The 25,484-nt window shown below is 37.3% G+C and overlaps 1 protein-coding gene and 1 pseudogene across 2 annotated transcripts in view; both read left to right on the top strand.

The window, feature by feature from the left end:
* The window catches only part of RNF115 (ring finger protein 115), a 53,128-nt gene that overhangs the window by 329 nt on the left and 27,315 nt on the right, over positions 1–25,484 (top strand). The window contains exons 2-4 of one of the 2 annotated variants that reach the window (XM_074349336.1): positions 16,507–16,565; positions 17,410–17,461; positions 19,815–19,872. In XM_074349336.1, coding sequence (XP_074205437.1) covers positions 16,556–16,565; positions 17,410–17,461; positions 19,815–19,872 — 120 coding nt within the window. In that variant the 5' untranslated portion in view covers positions 16,507–16,555. The remainder of the gene's footprint in view (positions 1–16,506; positions 16,566–17,409; positions 17,462–19,814; positions 19,873–25,484) is intronic. The other variant, XM_074349335.1, reaches the window with a different exon arrangement.
* On the top strand, positions 35–16,496 carry LOC123612208 (putative ribosome biogenesis protein RLP24 pseudogene; annotated as a pseudogene).

Raw genomic sequence — 25,484 nt, 5'->3', positions numbered from 1 at the left:
CTTCCCCTGACCTCGGTCGGCCAAGAACCTGCTGCCCGCGGTGTCCGGCCGCTGGCCCCGGAACTCCCGCCTTGCCTGTTTTCCCACTCGGTTGCTCCACCTGCCTCTCTCCCCTCTCTATCTGCCCCCTTCCTTTTTTTTGGTCTTCCTTAGCAAGTTCTCCTGTGACACCTCCGCTCATTTTCTTGCACCCTTCTTCACCTTGTCTCCTTCCCACGATGACCTCTCTTTCCCCCACTCGATACTCTTTCTGCTGTTGCTTCTCACCTTTCTCTATTTCCTTTTACACTTTTCACCAGATCCTCCCCCACCCCCCATCCTCATTGAAGCAAAATAGCGGATTGCGGAGGATTGTCCTTATTCGGTTGTCTCTAGGGAAGGAGGAAGAAAGCGTGCAGAGAGAGGGTTTGAAGGTACCCGGGGTGGAGAGGGAGATTTTGCTATTCAGGAGTTTCCAGGGTTCTTGTGAAAGTGAAAACAGCAGTGTACTAATGACTTGCAGACTGCCTGCGCTCCCTGTCACTCCTGAAGGAAATGGCTTTAGGAAGAAGGCAGAACAGATTGTTTCAACTTGGTTATTTTGGTTGTCATGCTGCCAGTGTCTTTAGCACCACCTGCCTTACCCTCCCCCCACCCTCCTTCACTTAATAAAAAGATCTGGGACAGAATGCTAGGGACTGACGTAAAATTGATTTTCACTAGTTTCTGCCAGACTGCGTTAGCCCCTAGAGAGGCAGTGCTATCTATGGCTGTGAAAAAAGTGCTTCTGCAGCAGGCTAGCCAGCTACAGCACCCCGAACTCAGAGGCTGCTTGGGGTTGAGTTATAGCCACTGCAGGGAGGCCCACGCAGGTGAATGTTAATCCTGCCTTTGGCCAACCATCTTTAGAACTAGTTATGGTTGTTCCTTTCCTTAGAAGTATCTGTGTTCAGCCTTAAGACAGGGTTCCTGTGTCACAACTTACCTCTCTGTTTATAGTGGCAATCTGTGGGAGAGCCTACTAAAGTGTGATCTGTATATCTTATTCCCTAGAGACACAAATGGAGTCCAGTGACAAGTGCCTAAAGGTTATTTTAGGCTTTTCACCTAAAAGTTGTGCTTTTCCAGCATTTTCTTTCGTCTCTTTTTGCCCCCAACTTCATAGTTCTAGTTTCATCTACATACTCTTTAAGTTTCGCTTGCTGGTTCGGCTCTGTGTGTGTGTGTGTCTGTGTGCTTTTTGCCATGCTTCAGGGCTGAGAAAAGCAGGTGCCTTGTTTTTTGCCAGCGGACATCAGAGCCTCCAGAACTCTCTCTTACCACAGAGTGGGAGTCTGGAATTCAGCCAGTATGTGTGTGACCAGTGACATGTTGAATGTGATGCCCTGTTGAACAGTGTGGCCTTAGATCTTCTGATCTTTAAGTTGCTGTTCAATATTTGGCTTTAGGAGTGAGAAAACAGTCTAACCTTCCAGAACTTAATATATCTTTACTTTTTACCACCTTGAGCCCTCACTTCAAAATGCTCTTGAAAAGGGGTAATTTGAAAGACTTTCTAGGTATTTTTTCTAAGCCTGTTTGATGTCTGGAGGAGAAGTTACTGATCTTTTTAGTCTGATTTATTATCTGTCATGCCTGATTTGTAAATTGAGGCCCAACACAAATAAATATAACTGAATATTTCCTCCAGACACCCAAGGTTCTCAGCTGAATGTCCTAGAGGCGATACTGAGGAATATGTGGTTCCCGTCCTTAAGCACCTTACAGTTTTGTTGGAAAAAGTCACAACTAAGGTGAATGAGGACGGATAGTATATGCTTTAGAATTCAGAGAGAGGGAGGTATCACAGCTTGGTGATGTGAAGTTGGGGAAGAAGTGACAGATGAGATGGGATTAACATGATTTTTTTTTCTGATATAAAATGAGTTTTGAAGGATAGGTGGAATTCAGATTGAGGAGAATAGCATAGACTGAGGTAGGAAAGGAAGCGTGAGCCGAGGAAATGGGAGAAACATTTAGTAAATCACTGTTGCTGTGCATACTTAGAAGGTACAGTGAGGTCAGTGTAGTTTCGATCTGTAGGTGAGACAGTGAGTTTCATCTTGTTTCAAGGCCATCTCTACTTCCTTAACCCTAGACTGTCATCTTGAGATGTTGGTTGTAGGAGTGGCCAGGTTGGTAACTGGCTGGTTCAGTACAAATCTCTCTCTGCTGCTGAAAAACCAACTCAACACTGGTTAGTCAGTAATATGATTTTCATGTATATTGGACAACATTGAAAAGCTTTTTTAAAAATAATATTTTATGTGAACTTGAGATTCCCTCACTATGAGTACTCAGCATACATTAGGCATGCATTGTTTCTTCAGCTGGATCCGTGTTGCAGGAAACCTGGATGTCTTTCTGAGGATAGCCACACCTAGGCGATCTGGAATAAAGTTTTTCTTTGTCTTGAGTCAAGTTGTACCTCAAGAGGCTGCTTACTCTCTTGCTGACTCCCTTACCCATAAGTGTTGTCCTCTCTGAACACCAGAGGCTGGTGCTAAGTTTTACAGCAGCTTCTAGTTAGCTATTGCTGGGCAGGTTTCTTCACCCGGTCAGTGGGAGGGACTGCTGCAGAGCTGGCTCATCTCTTGCCAGTTTATTTACCAAATCGAACCATAATTATGTTCCTTGGGACTAGGCTGCAAGGTTTTACAACTCTTATTTCTTCTCCTTTCCCCAGTCTCTAGGTTGTAGTATTTCATTTTACATTTGTAAGTGTGTGCAGGCAATAGCCTACCTAGTGTTCATCCCGAAAGCTGCCCTTAGATGTTTGTCTATTGGTTTTCTTGTCAGCCTAACTAAGAAAGATTCACAGACCCAGCTAGCTTTAATGTCTGTATTAAAAAAATAATTTTGGTTATAACTTTTGAGAGAGATTGGAGTATGTCTAATGCTATGTAGGTTAAGACACATTCGGCTGAATTAATTTGATTTGATGAAATAACACTCCTTACGGCTAATCCTGATCTGTCCACCTTAGCTTTGTGTGTTTTTGATTTCAATCCTCCCAGATAGGAAGATAAAAGTTTTTTGTTTTTTTTTAAAGAAGAAACTAAGAGATGAGGGGAAATAGTGGAGGGAATTTTAGAATAAAAATATATTCAGTGATACTGTTATCATTAGGCTTCAAAAAGAGTCTGCATTTTAGAAGTGAATATTGACTTAGGAATTTCTTCTTATTAAGAGTGTTTTCCTATTTATAGTGAAAATAATTTTCGTAAAATTTAGGAAGTGTTAAACTTGGATTTTAAAATAAGAGATTTTGATTATATGGTCTGAAACTGTAGGATTTCAAGTTTATATATAATTAGGTAAAATAGCATTGTATATTTTTTGGTCACCAGATGACAGAAGAAATACATAAGTAACTTAAAACTGTTTTCAAAACACAGCAGAAGCTTCTGCCTCACCTGACTATCCTGTTGAGAGCTGCTGTGAAGCCGAGACTGGTGGAGTTACTGTGCTACACTGAGGGGTGACTGGGTTGTGCCCTGGAGGGCCATGTCGTGGAATGTAAAGGTGTCTTTCCATTGCCACACCACCCTCCCTGACTTTTAAATCAAGGTCAGGGAATATTACCTTAAGAGATTAAATTCAGTAGTCATTAAACACGTGAGATAAATCACATGCAGAATAAACTACTTTTGGTATTGATGAAATTAGGGTGGTTCTTAAGTGTTTTAGGGAGATCAGAGTATCCAAATCCAGACAGGAGAGTAGTCTAATTAAGGGCTGCCAGTGTATTGCTCACCTCTGAGGCTCTGCCTGAAGGAAGTAAGCAGGCTTCTCTCCCTCTTAGGTCTCCTTATTGTATCACCTTTGATCTAATAAGATGTCATCCTCATCAGTAAGAAATGTTACCCAGTTTGGGTCTTCATCAGATGCTGTATAAGTCATTGTCATTGTGCTGTACTTGTAATGACTCTGATACAGGAAGACTTTCTAACCATCCTCTGAGAGTAGCTAAAAAGTAGATTTCTTAAAGACTGTGACTCCTAAAACTCTTAAGCTCACTGACTTTGCTTTTTAAAGTTGCATAATTTTTTAGAAGATCCCAGAGCCATGTCTAAGTAATTTTAGTAGTTTTGTTGAATTGGGGGAAGGAATTTAGTGATTTGAGCCGGGTTTTAAAGGTTTTACTTACTAGATTTCTTAAATTCTGTTGTTGGTGACTTAACTAAAAGGTCCGCTTGATTATATAGCATCTTTTTGATGTTATATAGCAGTAATTTATTGACTTTCTTGAATGATACCATGAATTCAATACCCTTTAGTTTTACTTAAAAAGTAGTGGCTTTAGTGGTATGAGATCTTTATCTAAAAGGCTTCAGTGGTACAAAATGCAGGTGCTACCATGTTTGAACATAGAGTGTCAGTAATGTATTTCCTGCAAGGATCCAGAAGTAAGAAATATGTATTCTTATATGTGTAGAAGCTAGTTCTGGTCTTGAAATTCTACTGATAAATAGACATGTATGTCTTGGGGAAATCTATGGGATTTTTTTTTTTTTTCAGTATGAGGAAGAGTAAAAATCTTAAACTCACTGCAGATGAAATTCCTTGTATTTTGTGGGGGGAAGTACCAGCTGGTTGCTTACACTTTGTGTTTCTTTATGTTTACTTGGTTTTTTATGACCTTTACTTATGTTCAGGGAGAGGATGCTAAGGTCTCTCAGATAGCCATTTTATTAGAAGAGAAAAGAAGATGTGGATTGTTTCTTATTCTCTGTAGTCAAATTAGAAGGGGTCTGAGATTAAGAATCCTGTGGATGCGAACTTCTTTTCATCTCTCCACAGCTTAATATTGAGCAATAAAGGAGATAGTATAGAGCAGTGGTTCTCAACTGGGAGCAGTTTTGCTTCTTAGGAGGACATTTGGCAGTCTGTAGGCATTTCTGATGGTCACAACGAGGGGGAAGGGAAGAGCTGTTTCTGGCATCTGGTGGATAGAGGCCAGGGATGCTTTTTAGACCTGCTACTGTGGACAGAGCAGCTGCCCACAGCAAATAGTTATTGGGCCTAAAATGTCTAGAGTGCTGAGGTTCAGGAACCTGGTGTGGAAAGATAAAGGGATAGTCATTGTCTTCTTGTGTCAGTGGTGCTTCAGGTTTTGTTCTGGTGTAGCTTTGATTTCTAATTTTGGGATCCTTTTGAGAATTTTCAGTAAGATAATTGAGAGCATATAATTTTAGCCAAACTCCTAATGGGAGGACTGAAGGGATTCTTCCGAATAGTGGTTACGTGGCTGCTGTTCCATTACAGCAGTGTCTGCTGGGGTCACTTTCCCTCCCTGTGGTTGCTGAGACCAGAGGAATTGGATTACTCCTCTCACGTTTCACACTGTGGGGCAACTTCTAAAAGTGTCCAAATTTTTTTGTCAGTTGGGAATTGATTGAGGTAGTAACACCACATGTAACTTGGTAAGACATCTGGAAATTCTAGTTTGAAAACAAAGTAGAAAGCAGACAAGTCTAACTTTTAGTTTTTCTTTAGCTCATCTTAGCATTAATCAAGTTTTACTTTCTGTGTTTCTCTTATAGCTCTTGACAGTTTTCATGAGTTTAGGAGATTTTGTGCTTACACTTTTAGTTTCTTCAAGCTCTTGGTCAAGTGGGTGAATTGAAGCTGTCAATCCGTATTCTAATACTGATTCTCCATGTTACTGGAGTTGACTCATCTGACCCTCTCAGTTTACCTTAGTGTATCCCACCATAAGATAATACTGAGGTGTGCCTGTCGGAAGCTTGAGTGAGCATTCAGAGCAACGGAACTGTGTAATCTTTGATTGAAAGGTGTAGGAATGAGCAGTTCTTATTTGTAGAAAAATAAGGTCTTTATCATAGTAGAAACATTTTTGATAGTTCTTTTTTATTTTATATATATATTTTATTGAGGTCTAGTCAGTTTACAATGTTGTGTCAATTTCTGGTGTACAGCATAATGCTTCAATCATACATGAGCATACATATATTCATTTTCATATCCTTTTCCACCATGTTACTACAAGATATTGAATATAGTTCCCTGTGCTATATGGTATAACCTTGTTGTTTATCTATTTTATATATATTAGTTAGTATCTGCAAATCTCGAACCCCCTGTTTATCCCTCCCCACTCCCTAACCCCTCTGGTAACCATAAGTTTGTTTTCTATGTCGTGAGTCTGTTTCTGTTTTGTAAATAAGTTCATTTGTGTCTTTTCTTTAGATTCCACATGTAAGTGACATCATGTGGTATTTTTCTTTCTCTTTCTGGCTAGATAGTTCTTAAAGTTTCACATACAGAAGTTCGGGTTAGATTCTGAAAGATTTTTTAAAAATCTTTTTTCAAGTTCAGTTGTTAGTTCAAAATTCCTTAGAGGTCTCCAGATGTGCATGTAACAAATAGAAGTGGCTCTGATGATTTTAAATGCTTTTCTTCTATTGTCCAGACTTTTTTCCCAAAATAAGCCAGTTTTGTTTTCCTTGAAAATCTGTTAAGGTAGGTAATCTTTCTCCTTGACGATTTCAACAAGTGTCACTAAATTCTTAGTAGACAAGGTATCCTATGTTTATATCCTTGCCACTCCCTTTGATGCTATGCAGATTGGAATAGACTTTAAACCTAGAGGACCATCTTCCAATAAAGCTTTCACTATATTTACTTTTCAGCATGCTTAAAACTTACATTTTCAAAAGAAAGAAAAAAAAAATCCTGTAGTTAATCCTGTTCTTTCCCGTCTTTTTTGGGTTGACTGAGACCTGCGGGTACCTGTGGGTATCCTACAATGATGCTGACCTTCTAGTCCAGTGGGTCTCATACCTGTCAGACCCAGTGCCCTCTTTTTATAATAAACATTTTGAAATACCTAAGAATTTCATTTCATTAAAGATAGTAACACAAGTTTTGTACACATACGTTAAAAAAAAAAACCCTAAGTAATTCTCTAGCTTTAAGATAAAAGGATAAATAAAAAGAAAATAACTCATGACAAAATAATATACATTTCAATGTGTAAATGCTCAGTTGTTCATAACAGAAAGATATATATAATGTAGTAGAGATTGGCACAAAACATAGGCGTAACAGCTACCCAAGTAGACTGGTATAAGGGTATTTGTGATTTAAATACCATGAGAGGCAAGCCACCAGAATGGTGAACAAATAAAGTATATTTGGTAAAGGTACAAATATAACATAATTTTCTCTTGCTTTATTCAGTGGTTGTTTTTCTGGACAATAGTGCATATTAAAATTATGCAGAAAGATGTGACTTTTTATATAGAATGGAGTTAGGTCCTAAGCTCTGATAATTATGAAGATTTTTTTTTTTATCTACTTACCTATCCATACGAAGTTTAAGAATAGGAACATTTCTTTGTGCTAGAGTTTCCTATGCTTTTATGGACACTGCCCATTAAATGTTAGTAGCATTTCTTAATGGCTGTGACAACCAAAACACTTCAGTAGATGTCCAAAATGTCCTGTAGATGATTGTATTGTCCTCATTGAGAATGACTTCTACTCATACAGGAAAACATTTTCCTGTTTTATCATTCACTTTTCTTTACTCTTGCTTATTATTTACTACTTTAGCACAGAGCTTTTCACATATGGCAAGATTCAGTCTTTGTCCTTCAGATTTGATTTACTCTTCCTTTAGACAGTTCCTCCTATATGCTCTACATTTCTCATTTCCTCACCACCCTTACTTATCATTTGTAGCTGAATTTGTTGAGTGGAACTTAGCTGCTTCTAGTGAATCTCCTGTAATTTAAAAGGTACTTTGTTCTCAAATAAACTTACTAAGCTGTTGAGTCATTGATTTTATTTTATAGAGCCAGTTATTAGGTTCTGATCTTGTAATACGGTCATTGCTGAATGTTTAGAGGCATTAGTGTTCCTAGCTAAGACAAGTTAGGTTGAGGAATGGAAATTTTGTACCTTAAGCCTATTGATTTGAAAAAAAATTACTGTTATTTTGATTACTGATATAGTGTGAAAACTGTTTGCAACGGTATGCTTACTTTTTGTTTAATAACATGTAAAAGGCAAATTAGCTTTCACTGCTATTCTTAATTTGCATGTTTTAGTTTAAAAAAGTGGTTGGAAGTAATATTAACAAGTAAGAATCCTGAAAGTGTTTAATTCCCTAAATTTTTCGGCGTTATTTTACTAATCACAAAAATTGTTGGTTTATTATTCTGTACCAAGTGTAGGTGCTGATTCAATTAGGGAGACTTGTTTTACTATTATACTAGCATTTTTACTTATTTACTTATTTTTAGAAGTGGAAAATTTTATTCGAGCCAAGTTGAGGATTATGATCTGGAACAGCTTCTCTGAAAGCTCTGAGAACTGTTCCCCACTAGCAGCATTCTGTTTTAATGTACAGTAAGTATTAGCTGAGCAGATTCAAGAGTTCCCAAGGGTTTTAATAAGGTTAGCAGTGTAACATAGGTCTAGCTTATCCTGCAACTCTAGTGCTATAAAAGGGTTCCAGAAGTATGTCTGTTTTCTGTTCCTGAGTATAAATTAATTCTCTGAACTCAAGAAATATTAAGCAATTGTTCCCCTGGCTGTTAATCAGGAAGAAAATCAATTAAAACAAACAAACCAAAAAAACCCCCATTAAGCCATAGTTTTACGGTTATAACAAAGATACCTATACAATTTAAATACTGTTTGGAGAGCTGTGATTCAGTTCCAGGCCTATAAAACTGCCATTATGATGGTCTCACTCCCTAAGAATAGTAACATTCACAATCTTCATCATTCTGTTCCTTCATTCCAGGCCCTGACTAAACACTGACATTATCAGGGACTCCAAACAGGAATGTATACTCAACCAACCTTCTTTAGCTCATTGTGTGACAAGGCAGAAAATCAGGTCACAAGACAAAGTGTTACTTGATATAAGCTTGATCAGATGGACAAGAAGCCACATTTTCTAAGGAAAAAAAAAAAAGACTACAAGAATTATCAGAGAAAAAGTCAATATATCCAGAAAAGATTTAGTTATATATAGTGTTCTTTGCTTGCTTACACTAAAGGCAGCAGGAAGGGGCACAACCCAGTGGCATAGATATAAAATGGTAAATGATCCTGAAAGTTCTCCTTTAGAGCGCTCTGTTGTGTACATCATAGTTTGGGGGAAGTTTTTATCTTTTTACATAAACTGACGACATTCATTCATTCAGCATATATATATATTCTAAACTCTACATTCTAAGCGTTGTGCAGAAATAAAAGCATGCTTGATGGGGAAAGAAAAATAACATGGGATTAAAAGTCACTGAAATCATGTACAAAGTGTATGTTCTAATAAAATCACACTTAGGGAAGTAAGGCACTTAAAGCAAACTTCTCTAAGTATCCTAATCTTTAGTACTTAACCTCAAAATAAGAACTGAATGTGTGAGACTTCTTGTTTTCCCGAAGGAGAATTAGGGGAGACAAGTAAATGAGGACAGCATTTGTGCTCTAGTTTTACCGACGGAGAAACAGGTCTTCCCAAAGACCACGAAAGTAATGGTGGAATTGGGAACAGAACTCAGAAATTCTCTTTTCTCTTTCTTTTGGAGTTCATTTGATGTTTTTGAAAAGGGGGAAAGTGTAACCTGGCTTGAAAAGGGATAATAGGGGAATATGTGAAAAGTCCCAAGAAAAAAGTGGTATCTTTGATGTTAGAGATGTGAGTTGGTATGAAATTCAGGGTGTGGTGTGTTCTAGCCTAGGAGCTATGATGTGTTTCAAACAGTTTGTGTTCATAATCCTTCTAATTAGGAGTTTCTGAACCGTTTTGCCTCTGATACTCAAAAAGAATGTGAACAATAGGACGTGACTGACTTAATATTGTGATCTTAGATTTTTGACTCTGTCAAACGACATAGAAAGTAGGCTTCTATTTTAGATTAGATTTCGACGTTGATAGTGAAGAAGAGCAAAGCTGCGGAATTAGGAAATAAATAGTAGGTCTTTATATGATATTTCATATTCTGAATAAATATTGGATACAAATTCACTTAAAGTTCATGGGTATGTAGATTTCACAGTGTGGGACTTTATTATAAATAGTTCCTGGCTTGTAGGTCATTGTTCTACCAAGACTTCATATTTTGTGATAATTAACCCCTTGAAATATAAGAAGGAAAACAAAATGCATTAAAACTATCTTTTCCCTTTCTCTTTTGTATTCCAACTGCTTTATGTCCTCCTGTACCGTTCTTCTACCTGGGTAAGCGGCAGGACTAAGCTGTACTTAGGGAGTTGTCTCTGATTCAGACTGTTAATAGTGAAAAATGTTTCTCCTTGTGGGTATTTTTAGATGAAACAGGCAGTAGAACATCTGAAACAGTTTATTCAAGTATACCTGCTACTGAGTATCTTCACTAGAGTTGTATACAATAAACATTTCAGACGTTATGGGAAGGCAGCTTAGTTTCATGGAAACAACTGGGTCCCTGTTTCAGTGGTTCTGGGTAAGTAACTTAGGCTTGTTATGGTTCTCTTTTATAGATAGGGTGATAGAAATGACCTAATGAAATTTTTTTTTGTAAGACTTAGTGACTGTAGGGACTGTATACATTGACAATATTTGGGGGGAGGGATGGGTGTAAAGTTTGATGGATTAATATTTAAGCAGAGAGAGATATCCATAGTGCCAGACATGTAACAGACACCTAATTCATATTTCCTTGGTTTTGCACCACCTGCCCCCTGCCCCAAATCAGGTAGATTTACTTACTGAGAAAGACTGTGCTGAATAGTAAAAAGTATATGGGTCAGTTGATAACTCTTTCACTGCAATTAATTTGGCATTCTAAGTTTTATATATACGGCCTCTGAATTTGGTTTTATGTGAATCTTCCTCTAAGAGACAGTCCTTCTCTAGGTGCTAAGTTAGATTTCTGAGCTTGTAAGAGTGAAGGTCTCGGACTCTGGACTGTGTTCATCAGGGTCACGCTCCCCTGTAAGAGAGGGAGACGGCTGAATGGCTGCTGGATTTTCCGAGGCCTCATTTGGCCTTACCATAAACTTTTCCATTCAGTCCTCAGCAAATTACAGTTCTGTTCCTTTGTCTAAAAGGATAATTATTTTCAATCAACATAGTGTAACGAAAAGAATATACAGTTGTGAATTCAAGAAAGACCAAAATTCAAATCTCTTTTTCATCCCTTGGGCAATGTTCTGGTTTTCTGTTACTGCCTTAAAAAATCACCTCAAAATTTAGTGGCTTAAAACAATACTTTATTATTTTTCATGTTTCTGTGGGTTTGCAGAGTTCAGCCTGGCACTTCTCACTTGGGATCATGCGTTTACGTTCAGACACATGGAGATGGAACCATCTGAAGGCTCTGTTGGGATGGACCTTCAAGATAGTTTTTCCCTCTTACAGTGCAGCCCTTGTCTGATGTCTCAGTGCTCCGCTGCGTAGTCTCTGCCCAGCAGAATAGCCTAGACTTTTGTGGTTGCTCAGGCTCTAAGAGTCATTAAGCAGAAGCCGTTATGAAGTTAAGGGCTTTGTCTGGAATTGACCCAGTATTTTACAGGTAAAGAAATTACAGCCCCCCCGCCCCCGATTCAAAGAGGGTGGAGTGGAGAGCAGAAGAGCACATGGGTTGGGAGATTTTGTTGTGGCCATCTTTGGAAAATCAAATCTGCCGCAGGCAACTTCTTACTTAAAACTTGCTTCACACTCTTATCTATGAAATAAAAGCAACAATTTTCACCTTACAGAGTGGTTAAGAGGAATAGCAACAGTGTCAGGCACGTCATAGGTGCTTCATAAATCTAAGTACCCCTTCCCCGTAATTTTCTAATGTAATAGATGATTTCTAATCTACTTTTAATTTGGATCACAGTTCAGTGCATAGTTTGGTTAACATTCTCCTGACCTGTGTTTCTCAGACTGATGTAACTTAAAACAAAAAAACTTCTTCATGGAAAATTTCAAACATGTCGAAAGTAGAGAGAATAGGTTCGGCTAGCAGGGACCCACGCATGTTCAGCATGAGGATTGAGAAGCGTTATTTCTGTTCGGGGCCCATCTACCCAGGCCATGACGTGATGTTCATCTGCAATGACTGCAAGGTGTTCAGATCCTGTAAATCCAAATGTCACAAAAACTTCAAAAAGAAGCGTAATCCTGTCAAGGTCAGATGGACTAAAGCGTTCTGGAAAGTAGCTGGTGAAGAATTCACAGTGGATAAGTCATTTGAATTAGAAAAACATAGAAATGAACCTGTCAAATACCAGCGAGACCTATGGAGTAAAACTACTGATGCAGTGAAGAGAGTTGAAGAGATCAAATGAAACGCCAAGCTAAATTTATAATGAACAAGTTGAAGAAAAATAAAGAACTACAGAAAGTTTAGGACATCAAAGAAGTCAAGCAAAACATCCGTCTTATCTGTGCCCCTCTTGCAGGCAAAGGAAAGCAGCTGGAAGACAAAATGGTACAGAAATTACAAGAGGATGTGGACATGGAAGATGTTTCTTAAAACTCTTACTACCTGTAACCGTTAATTTCTGTAATCTCTTTTGGAGACTTAGAACTTCTAAATTACTGATTTGTTTTTTTTACATAAAGTCACTCAAATGAAAGGAAAAACAAAAAGTAGAATAGTATGAGAAACTCACATGTACCCAGCTTCAATAATTATCAACTCATAGCCAGTATTACTTCATCCATCTCCACTCTCACTCAACATCCTGTCTCCAGATTAGTTTGAAGCAATTGATTTAATTTTTGAGTCTTTAGAGTAAAGGGGTGGCACCCTTGGTGTAGCTGAAACTATAATACCTTCAGAATGTTATTTTGGGGTTTTCAGATTTCTAAGGGAATGGTTTTCTCAGACCAGACCTTTGTTCTGAGATCAGACTACTGATGTATGTAAAAGACAATTATGCATTTTTTATTTTGATAATTAGAGAATGATGAGCTTGTGATTCTAAAAAATTCTGTTTCCTGTAATGTTGATTAGAGGGGATAGTCTATGGCTGAGAGGTTTGTTTGTTCTAAAATAAGCTACTGTTATCAAGAGTAGTTCACAGAGGGGGAGGTGGGTATAGCTCAGTGGTAGAGTGCGTGCTTAGCATGCGCAAGGTCCTGGGTTCAATTCCCAGTACCTCAGTTTAAAAAAAAAAAAAAAAGAAAAGTAGTTCACAAAGCATGGAAGTTCATGGAAAAAGTTTTGGTTCTCTTCCCTTTAATCAAAATAGAAACATTCAATTGTGCTAGAATGGAAGGAGTACCTAGCAACAGGAAGAACTCCACAGTACTTCTATCATTTGGTTTATATCTCTAAAGTGTCCTGTTCCGTGAAGGAGCTGTGGTGACTGACAGCCTGGTTCCTGGAACCAAGCCTGGGACCGTGAAGAGGAGACTTGAACATTTCTCTATTCTAAATCAGTGTGCTTCTTACTTCAGGTCTTTTTTGTCTTCCCAGTTTGATATCTGCCTTTTAAAATTTATTTCTCTCCACCACAACTCTAAACATCATTTGAAGTTTAGTATCAATGTAGATGACCCTATCTTTAACCTTCACCCCTGCTCCACGTTAGCCAGCTACTCCCAAAGCTGTTATCTTGCTTGGACTTTGTGATCATTCAGAACAGTTCTGCCTCTGAAATCTCAGGCTTCACTATCCCAGGAGCAGCCACAACTTCTTTAGCTTCTAGCTCTTTTAGTTCTCTACTTTCACTCTACCCGTTCTCTGATTGTATTTGGTTCTGGGGCTTTGGCTCCTGGTTGTGAGGTGTGTGGCAAGTAATTTCATGTTTGTTTATTCAGTAAATATATAATTGAATACCTATCTGTCCTAGGGATATTGTGGTAAACAAAACAGACTTGGATCCTGCCATTATGAAACTTAGAGCTTACTGACTGGTGACAGACATTAAAAAGGCATTGAACAAACAGACAATTACAAATTGTGATAAGTGCTACAAAGGAACAAGAGGGAGCTGTAGAAGAAAATAATAAGAGGAAACCAGTTCAGACTGGGTGGTAAAAGTGGGACTTTCTGACATGACATTAGAATGGAGACCTAAAGGATTAGAAGTCTCTTGTCATGCAGAAACTTAGGGGAATAGTGTTTTAGTTGTAGGAGCAATATGTATGGAAGCTTGGAGGCAGGGATGAGCTTGATGAGTTAGAAGACTTGAAAGAAGGCCCTTGTGGCTGGAATTCACTAAGGGAGCAAGAGGGTAGCCTCATAGGAGTTGAACAGAGACCAGCTGAATCGGGGCCTTGTAAGTCATGTTGAAGAATTTGATTTTATTCTAAATGTTTTTGGAAATAGTTGAAAGGTTTTAACATGGGAAATGATTTGGTCCATTTTATGTTATAAAAAAGATTGTTCTGACTTCAGTATGCAGAACAGATAGGAAAAGGCTAGCGGAGAAGCAGGACAACACCTAAGAGGGAAGTTATTCAGTGTCTAGAGCCAGTGCTGGCTTGGGTTAAGATAGTTTGGCAGTGGGGCAAGGAGTAGGTTTGAGAAATGTGTTTGAGGTAGGAGTGCCAGAATTTGATGGTTGAATGTGGAAGATAACAGAGAGGGAGGTGTCAGGAATGACTTCTGGGTTTCCAGTATGAGCAAATCTGGTATGCCATCTCTTGATGGGTGTGTGTGTGTGTGTGTGTGTGTGTGTGTGTGTGTGTGTGTAAGAGAGAGAAAGTGCATCAGAGAGAATACATATGAGGTTAAATGAGACTGGAGTTCAGAAGAGTGGCCTGGGTTGGAGATACCCATTTGGGAGTTGTTCCATGTAAGGAATATTTAAAGCAATGAGAATGAGCAAGAGAGGAAGAGAACAGAAAGAGGAGGGCCAGGCACTGTGATAGTGACAAATCATAACATTTTGTAATTCTTTTTCCTTTTTAATTTTAGACATTAGAATACATTTAAGGTTAGCCTTCTAAAGACAATCTCATTTGGTTTCAGATAAACTTTCTTAGTGGGAGAGAAAGGGACAGAGTTACTGCTACCTGGAAGGATGGGGGATGAGGAGTAGGAGGAGGGGCTTAGGGATTTATATGGTCTTCAGATTGTTTCATTTCTGGAGTAGTTCACAGTATGCCCATTATGGGTGTTTCTCATCCTTCATGTGTGCGGTGGAGAAAAAAAGTTGAGAGCTTCTAATCCACAGGGTAAAGTTCATGATAGTCTGAAGTTTTCCACGCTCTCGTTTTAGCCTTCCTATCTCATCATACTGTATCCCTCCAACCTCCATACATGCTGTATTCTATTATTATGATCTTTAACCCATAATTTCCTTTTTTATTGAGCAAACAGAATAATATTTTAAGTCTCTGTTTCAAAGCCTCCCCTGATTCCTTCAGACAAACTTTGGCATTTGTTTATATTCTCAGTATGCGTTGATTAAACGAATTATTTTATTCAATTTTACTGTTTCTTGCATTGATTGTCTCCTCATAAAACTAATCTCCTTGATAGAAGGGATTGGTCTTTTGTTCTTTATATCTCTTTTAAGAAAGCATTTGAATGTTAGAGCTACCATTCTGTCTTTGAGTAGGCAAATAGAACCTAGGTTACCTTCTGTTTCTTTCTTTCTTTCTTTTTTTTTTTTTTTTTTGCAGGGGAGAGGTAACTAGGTCTACTTACTTTTTTTTTTTTTTTTTTTTAAATGGAGGTGCTGGGGATTGAACCCAGGACCTCCTGCATGCTAAGCATGCGCTCTACCACTTGAGCTATATCCTCCCCCCATTACCTTCTGATAACACAAACTTTCAGGTTTAGAAAATACAGAGAGCAAGAAAATAGTTGAAAATGTCTTTCCAAATCTATTTCAATAGGTAAACTATACTTTTTAAAGCTATGATAAGGCAGTCTTTAAAGTATATTCTTTCTTATCAGCCCCAAAGCTTAATATTATTTATTTAAAAGAAAGATTCATAATGCTGAAGGAAATAGAAGCTGATCTAAAGGAATTGTTCTGGTTATTTGAATTAACATTTCTGTAGACCATCCAAGAATATTAAGTTTTATTTGGAACCATTGATAATCAAAATAGATTAGAAATATTGTAAAACTTTATTGTAAATTCCTACTCTACAGATTGATTTATTCTATGATTTATTTTCTCTTGTATGTACGTAATTTAAAAAAAATTAGTTTCTGTGCCCATCAATATTAGAATTTTACTGCTCTGATATATTTAGTAGAGCTTTTTCATTAGATTTGAAGAGAAAATTAGATAATGAATTCATTCCAGTTTTTTAAAAAATCCAAATTAAAAAAAAGAAATCTTTGACATTCTTCCTTCAGCTCTAATGGAAACCACTTATGACGCCATTCTGCAGACATCTCATGGAATTCTTTATTTGCCAGAGCATAACAGAAAAAAACTATCCTGGGATTCAGCAAGTACATACAACATTTCACAGCATCAGCTTGTGTACTGCAAATTGTCCTGAAACTACACACTTAGCTTTGTACTGAAAGACTTTTATTTCTTTCTTCCTTTCTTTTATAGGAATATATTTGTCCCAGATGTGAATCAGGCTTTATTGAAGAAGTGACAGATGATTCCAGGTATTGTACAAGCTCATGAGTAAACCAGGCATTCTGTTTTCAAAATTGTTTTCTCTCAACAATGACTAAATGAATAGAAAGGAATTTGTTTTATAACTTACACTCTCTGCTAAGAGAGACAGAAGAAAAGTGGCAAGAGCGAAGGGGAAGAAAAATGGGGAAATTTGGAAAGTGATATGATAGTGGGTGTGATGAGACCCACTGTGGCATTCCTAGGAAACCTCTGTATCCATGTCAGAGTAAATCTGGTAAGTTTTCATTTATTTTCTGAGACTTTGGGGTTCTCTTGGATTATTGGTTGGTTTTTAGCGACTGCTCAGTTGTGTGAAGGTAAATTGCTGTTATACCTCTTTGTTGAGCTGGGGAGCAACTTCTGACAAAGTATCTATGACAATAAACAGGTTATTCTAGCCATGGAAGCTGAGTTATTCTGCTTTGAGGAAGCCCTTTGTTCTTGTTAGGGTTATTGTGATCAAACTTACGCTGTCTTACCACTGTAATATTAATGTATTGGTAATGCTTGGAATTGGCTCTTACTGCTCTTACTAATGGTATAAAACCTATAAAAAGTGGAAATATTTCTGAAAGTGAGGATATAACATACTACTTCTTGGTTAACATGAATAAATTATAAAGGCTTAAAAAGTAGAAGAGCGTTGATAGGATAGCATTTTTGAGTAAACATAATAAAACATTTGTTCTTTCGTGGCTATCTGGTTAAATATTGGTTGGATAGTTGAAGTATTGACTGGATGAAAGAATGTTACCTGAAACTTCTTTTAATCTTGGAATGACTAGGGATTTTAAAAGCAGTAAATAATTCCTTTACTGTTGCTGTTGGCAGAATATAGAGTTGGAGTTCTCTTCCACAACCAGGAAAAACTACGCATTTTACAGTATGTACAATTAGTTTAACATTATTAATGGAATCAGTGATTATATGCATAAATGAATGGGAGCTTCTGGAGCAGTAAATGGCATGGGATCTAGTTTGGTACAAACACTTAAATGTTCATCTAATAATCTTGGTTTTAAATAACACAATACAAACTCTAAACCTATAAGGTTAGCATGATAGCAAAATTAGCAATTTTGTGTGGATGGCATGCTAACTTGGGATAGTTTTTTATTTGTGCTATTATAATTGCATCACATACTTATTTTAAGAAGTTATGCTCTGCACGTGTTAAATAAAGAGCATATTGGTTAAAATAAAATAGTAATCCTGGTTTCTTTAGCCCTGTGTACAAAGTGTGGTTATAAAGGAGGTTAGTGATTTACTGCAGGATGAATCATTTCTAGCAGGGAACTGTGAATTCTCTGGATCCTGCTCTCATTTGACTTAATTCTTTATTTGTGCCTTTGTAAGTCAAAGGCAGCTGCTCTCGTTAGATACGCTAATGCAAAGATTATGTCTTTTGAAAAGTCAGTATTTTAAATAGTTGAAGAAATCTTTTCCGTAGAATCAGTGTCTTAGAAGTAGCATGGTGTTCCCTTCTGTAACGTTCATGAACATTTGCTGATTTGAGTAGTTAGCAATTACACTGGTAAGTAGTAGACGGTAAAAATGAGAGCAAGTCCTTGTAAATACACAAATGTAAATAAATAAAAAATAAAATACACATTCATCTAGAGGGGTATCTTGAAAGTTGCCTCAAGCTTTGTAACATTCCTCAGAACATTGTGGTTGTTCTTATTATCCCTTCTCTATGATTAACTCTATCTCTTTTAAAATACAAAGAAATTTTAAGGAAAGGGAATGCTGAGGGAGTTTCAGGGAGAGCAGAACCCCAAAAGATAGAGTTAATAGCATTAATTACCAAGGATATTTGAATCCCTGAAACTATGTAGTTAAGGCAGGAAGAACCTTGGAGGCCTGTCTAGGCTTGAGCAATGAAGTGGATATGTAATGGTAGTACAGTCATTTATTTAGCATAGATGTACTGGTACTCTGGGCTTGGTCTATGTTTGAAGTGCTTTTTGCAAAAGAGTTTTTAACTTCTGAAACCAATACAGTTGTTAAATGGTTTCTAAGTAGAGAATAAGGCCTGAGTATAATGACATAGAGAATGGCATAGCTTTGCTTTTTCATTTTTGGTTCTAGACTAACCAGGGTGTGGTTGTTTCCTCAGTGAGCTGAGCGCAGTGCCTGGATTGGTATTGTAATTCTGAAAATGAAAACTGTTTCTAGTAGTTTGTGGACTTTATGTCATTGGGGTGTGTGCATGCTTGTGCTTTTGAGTGTGTCTCTTGAAGTAAAAGTGGTATCCAGCAGTTCTTGTGATTCTTTCCATCCCCTTTTCACCAAAGTGTTAGCCAGTTTCCTCTTTGCAGATTGTATGGGGACAGTGGGATCTAATATTTCCTCCCAGTCTTTGGGAATAGGTAGTTATTCTGTTGTTTACACATGTGATAAAAATTCAACGTTTATTTGCCAGTTATCACTATAGGATATGGCATTGCAGGGCTCTCAGAAGTGATGACTGCTCTGTATAATGGCTGATACATAATAAATACTCTTCATATATTTGTAGTGTTAATAAAATACGGTCTTTACCCTCTAAATTTACATTTATGAAAGGAGGGAAAGGAGTAGAAGTGGATAAGACAAATTCTAGGTATTTATAATACAAGGTTGAATTTAGAATCAAAGTTAGAGGGCGCAGTGGTGTGGAGTAGTCTCCCTTGCTTGATGAATTTCAAAAAGACTTAGTGGAGGATGGGCCCTGAAGGGTAGGTAGGGTAATCAAAGAATGGGACTAACTACCAGAAGAAGAAAACATCCTTACTCAGCCCTTTACAATGTGCTAAATGTAGTGCCAGACCCCTTGCCTTACTACGTTTAATCATTCCCAGTACTCTCAACTGCTGTATTCATCTGGTGATTGAATGTTTGTTTGTTTGTTTGTTTTTTAGTGAAATGATTATTTTCAGAATCTTGTTTTATTTCTTAACCTCTGAGAATAAATGTTTTTCTTCTTTTGCTAGGTCAAATTTGAACTGCATTGCTGGCTGTGGGTGCTTCTTTCTCTGTGATGGTCTCTTTCCTCAACTTTTCACTTGACAGTCCTTAGTTTTGTAGTTATAATGTTTTTCATAGATTAACCCACATGCCTTTGTGGGCGTCCTGTTGGTATGAGTTATTTTTCCTTATTGGGCTTTGTTCTCATTGTGCCATTCTATATTTAGCTTCTGGGAGGGAAGCTCATTCCTGGGGTAGGATCACTACTCACTGCTTTTTCTCTTCAGTTTTTTAGGTGGTGGTGGCACCCGGATAGACAATAGCACATCAACACATTTTGCAGAGGTAGGTTTTCCTTTGGCTATAGGGATTCTTTAGGTAGTGGGTGGGTGTTAAAAAACCATGACAGGTTTTCACTTCCCAGTGCAGCAAAACATCAGAACGTATAAGAAAAATATGGGCAAGAGTAGCCCTAGAAAGATTCGTTTTCAGTCATGGGGCTTTGGTGTGGTGCTTTCAGTAAACCCTTGATTAGGAAACAGCTGAGCTGTTTTAAACCTAGTGGTGTTTTCAATTCTGTTTTCTGCTTCTTTATTGTATGTATAGTGTGAGAATAAAAATCTCGTGTTTTTGAAATAACAGTGTTACAGACTCTTAGTGGTGGGGCAGCCAAGTAAAGAGCAGGCCAGGATGAGTTGTAGTTGAAGTCACAGTGAGGCTCAGCCTTCAACTGTACGCAGAGGTACTGGTTTCTAGAGATTACCTCTAATGAATATGGTAATTTGGCATATGTAATTGGAATTAGGGGGCCAGATAGAGGTTAAGATATTTACTTGCCTTCCACATCTCAGGGTGGTACCTACAGTTAATTCCTAGCTCTTTATATAATGCAGTGTTCATATTTTTGGAGGAAAAAAGATCTTAACTAGGATTTGAGAATAAGGCATTAATCTGCATCCTTGAATACCATTTTATATTAAACTCAGAGTAATTTTCCTTTTTCATTTTATCCATTAACTTAAAATCTCCTTTTGGGGGGACCATTTTAACCATTTTTAAGTGTACACTTTAAGTCTACGCTTTTAAGTGGCATTAGCACTTTTTGTTTATAATCATTTAGAGACTATAGCCCACAAGGGACAGACCAGCTCAGCTGACCAAAAACGCTGGTTTGCTTTTGTTCCTATTGCCACACAACTTGGTTGGATCTGGAAAGCTAACAGATGCTAAAAGAAAAAAAAAAAGTTTAATTCCCTAATCAGAATTTCTTTATGTTTCAGGATCATATTAGCCTTTTTCAGAGATAGTTCAAGTGCCTAGAGAGCTAGCAAAACTTTTTGGTATTTATTTATGTATAAATTAAAACTATGTGCAGTGTATTTGAAAACTGGTATTCAATAAGAAGCCCATAAAACCCTAAGCTTTTCTCCTTTATCCTCTGAAAATTATTTTAAGACCTGTAGCTCTCAAGATTTTTATGTTGTTAGAGTTATAGTCAAAAAACTTGAAGAAGTGTTTGGGTAACAGTTCTGTTTTATCAAAGGAAAATTTCTTTTACTTCTGGTCTGTGGTACTTATTAATATCCAGTATTAAGCTTTTTGCTTAACTCTGAATTGCCTTGTTACATGGGTTGATTAGTGTGTTTCAAGACAGATCATGTCTTTGAACTCCAATTTTTATTTTCTTATTTTGGTGGATGGAAAAACATTACTTAAGATTTATTCCCCTTGCCAGGCTGAAAGCCTTTCTGATGTTAGTGTGTTTTTTTCCCTGTGTGCGCTATTCCTGATAACACAGATTGTCCCTTGCTGGTTATGCATATGCAGAAGAAACTTCCTCTGATTTTCCTTAAGTGTTAGTTCTCTTTTAGGAAATGGAAACACATTGGTCTGTCAGTTTTATGATATGACTCACCAGAAGGAGATGCATTAAGAAGAAAAATAAATAAATGTAGTCAGTTTTCTAACTTTAGTGACGCTAAATCTGACACTGACTGCATGAGTTACCCTTCAGGTGTTAAAGTAGTTTTGCTGAGTCACAGCCTTTGTCTGTGTTCTTTAGGCTTTGTAGCAAGGGCACGATTATGCCCAGTTTTTCCTTGTCATCTTGCCTGAATATTTCAGTTTTCGCCTTTCTAAACAATATTTTTCACTTAAAAAATAGAAGAAAAAAAAAACCCTGTCTTTATAGTGTTCTAGAAGTTGCCAGGGATTTAAAAAAAGCAGCTGAAAGTAGGTACTGAGTGCACTTCCAGGACTCTGCTAGAAGTAGGGGCAAGAAGCAAATCTCTGGTTGCCTTGTCTGCAAGGAACTTATAATTTAGTTGGAGAGCAGGTGCAAACATGAAACAAATAAAAAAACAAAGAGTGTACAGTGAGTATGATAAACTTATTGTGAGGGTATGTAACAAATACAGTAGAAGAGAGATGTTAAGTGGGTTGCAGTTTTGGGGAAGACTAAAGTCTTTAGGAAAAGAGGTCAAATGACATGGTGATAGGCCTGGTACCAGATTGCCTGAGTTTAAATCCTGGGTGTACTACTTACTGGCTATGTAACCTGGGCAAAATGACTTAGAATTTCTATGTGCCTCTGTTTCCTCCTTTGTAAATTGGGGAAAGTACAATACCTACCTCACAGGATTGTTGTGAAGATTAAGTGAGTTGATAAATACCAGGTGTGTAGGCTGGTGTGCCCGCATATAGTTAGTGCTTAATAAATTTTAGCAATTATTAATTGACCTAATGGAGAGGGTGAAACTCCTTCATTGGAGAGGTAAAACAAGGCTTCAAGTACCGGAGTCTTAAAGGGTAGGCAGAATTTAGATAAGCAAAGAGGTGAAAAAAAGTATCTCAAGATAGTATTCATAGACTCTAAGGTTTTATGCCTGTTTCCTGGAGGAAAAACTTAGGAAGAAAATTATATATGAAAACAAGTTATTTTTTCCTTTTTTATTTTTCAATTGATAATTTCATCAAAGGCTTATGCTCAGTTTTGCTCTATTTTTCTTCAGCCAGAGTTGCTTGTACAATGAAGAGGTTATTTTCTATAATTAGCTATAATTCTATAAATAGCTGAATTCCTTAAAAGCTAGATATATTAGAAGAGGCTTAGTCCAAGCCAAATTTCAACAAAATCAGTATTTTTTTTTTTTCCCAAGTAGGTCTAGGGTGGGGAGATAGGGAGAGTGGATGTGGATGGCGGAGGGTTGTCAGTTAAATGCGAACTATGAGTAATGAGTGAGGGTCATTGGAGAGTGAATCTAAAATGTTGCTAGCAGTTTGCAGAGAGAGGACATTCCCCTCTTGGTAACCTGGGGAATGGAGCCCATGGCTACCTGAGGGTTTCACTGATTACTTGAAAGCTTCTGACCGTGACCTGGTGCCAGTGAGACATCTGATCTGAAAGTGTCAGCTTACCTGAATAGTTCACTTCAGTGCAAAAGTGACTGTGGCTGCTGCCTCACATTAGCGGAAAATAAAACAGATGGTTTCCTGGAAAAAGAACTCCCAAGTATGCAAGAGGGTGGTGTGCTCTGAGCAGTCTGAGTCATATTTATTTAAATAAAATCAGTTTTGGTACATATGCAGCATAATAATGGCAATAAAAAAGGTATTAAAAATTACCTGGAGTCCCACTATTCTAAGAGTTCCCTTTCTTCATACATTTCCTTTCAGATTTTGTCCTGAGGTATAGATACTGAAAGATATTATAACAGCATTAAGAAGATTTTTTAAAAGTGAAAAATCTTCTATATTCCCATTACCTTATTTTCACTTTTTATTTTTGCATAATACTTTCCATTTCTCACATGCATGCTTCATAACTGTTTTCAGATACAATCATAGAATATACTATATTGTACATACTACTGTATATAAAATAGATTAACAATAAGAACCTACTGTATAGCACAGGGAACTGTGTTCAGTATCTTTGTAATAACCGATAATGGGAAAGAATCTGAAAAACAAATATGTACAACCAAATCACTTTTCTGTACACCTGAAACATTGTAAATCAGCTATACTTCAATTAAAAAAAAATTAAACCCAAGAAGACTGCTCAATGAAACCTGTGTTTAAAATGCCAAAAACTGTTGTCTTACTGGCAGTTAATCTGCTTATCCTTAATACATTAATTTAGTTTATATTCACCTTATTTGCTCAAAGATATTTTTTAGGCAAAAGCAAGGCTTATTTTCTCTAAAAATACCTGACAGCTTACTCTGAAGAAGGCGAAATAAATAAAAGTTACATACGACAAAAATTACATAAAAAACTAGTAATAGAGCTATTATTCCATACAAAGGAGTTTTATCATAAAAAGGGCACTCACTGAAAACATATGTCTGTAATTCACAGGAGGTCATTTTCACACACCAACTAGCTGTGTGACCTTGAGCAGATTACTTAATCCTTCCACGCCCAGTTTCCTTGTGTATAAAATGGGAGGGTTGGACTAGATGTTTTTAATAAAATGTTGCAACTCTTTAAAAAAAATACCATATTATATTTCTGATTTTTAAAATTTACTTAGGATTATAACACAAATCTTTTATGACTTCGTATTCTTTCATACCTGTATAATATTTATTAAACTGTTCTCCTTTGTTGAACATGTCTGGTTATATGTGATGGTTGATCATTGATCAATACCTCTTCCTTCCATCTCAGAGTCTAGAACATATTGAGAAATAAAACATAGATACCAAACAGATGGAAATAAAAATTTAGTTTTTATTTAGCTGAATTAGGGAGCGCAATTGATCTGTGGCCACATGGACATCGTACGTCTACACGGGATGATCCGGCTGAGAGTTAGAGACTGCAGAGCAGGCACACGTACACAGAACCAGCTCTTTTGCATTTGTGCAGCCTTCTCATACATGAACTCCATCTATTGGAGAAGTGTGAATCAGCGTATGTTAGGCTCTTGCCATTCACCAATCAGATACATTAGTCCTCTGGTAGGGAAGAGTGGTGAGGAGTGAATGAAGAGGTCAGAGGTGGACATAAAAGCTCTGATTCTTCCCTCTTCACTTGTGGGTTTAGTAATTTAAGCCTGTAGTTAGCAGGAGTCTGGGGCTAAGTCCTGTGGATTTGCTTCTACCTTCATTAAGACTCTGCAGTATCAAAAAAAAAAAAAAAAAAAGACTGCAGTACCAACTCATGCCCTTTTGTATGTGCTCCTGGGACCTGTGGAGGAGGCTCTGAAATAATCAAGAACAATATACATTTAAGTTAAATTGAATGAAATAAAATTGTTGATATTCTAGTGTTTTTGATCTACAAAAATGGTAATTTTAAATGATTCAACCTACTAAAAAGAAGTTAAAGATTTCAAACTGTCCTTCCCCAAGTAAACTATCCTTTACCTGTTTGCTGCTCTTCTCAGTCTCAGCCAGAGGGCATGTACTCAGATGCCAGGTAGAGTTTGGGTTCTTTGAGCAGTTGCAGCCAGGATTGGACCCTAAAGTTTGAATAGATTCAACCGAATCTTTCATCTGTCTCATTTTTAGTGTGAAGAGTTAAAAGAGCTCATTTCATGGCTAGCTGCTTCATATCCAGTCCATTTGGAAATGAGAAGTAAAACACCTGAACTCTTCAACAGTTGTTCAAAGAATAACTATGTTTCTGTGATTCTGTACATACAAAGTTCATGCCAGTAACACTGTTGCCAGCGAAGACTGTAACATCAACTCAATGGTAGCTAAGGGAAGAAGGGTAAAACAGAAAACATTCTTAGTATCATCCTTGCCAGTTTTTTGTTCAGTGAGTGCCTGCTGACCAGAGCGCATAGCCTATAAAAGTAAGCTCATTTGGGAAAAGGTGCCTTTTAAAAGACTGAAAATTATGAAAATCATGAACTTATGGCACAGTATTCACATTATTGGGAGGTGGAAAGGGCATTGTATATCATATTTTTTGTTTGTAAATCGCACTTGAATGCTCTGTAT

Source organism: Camelus bactrianus, chromosome 21 (assembly GCF_048773025.1).
Source record: "Camelus bactrianus isolate YW-2024 breed Bactrian camel chromosome 21, ASM4877302v1, whole genome shotgun sequence".
NCBI classification, from domain to species: Eukaryota; Metazoa; Chordata; class Mammalia; order Artiodactyla; family Camelidae; genus Camelus; species Camelus bactrianus.
The sequence above is the reverse complement of the archived record's forward strand: the minus strand, read 5'-3'. Positions and strand labels throughout refer to the sequence as shown.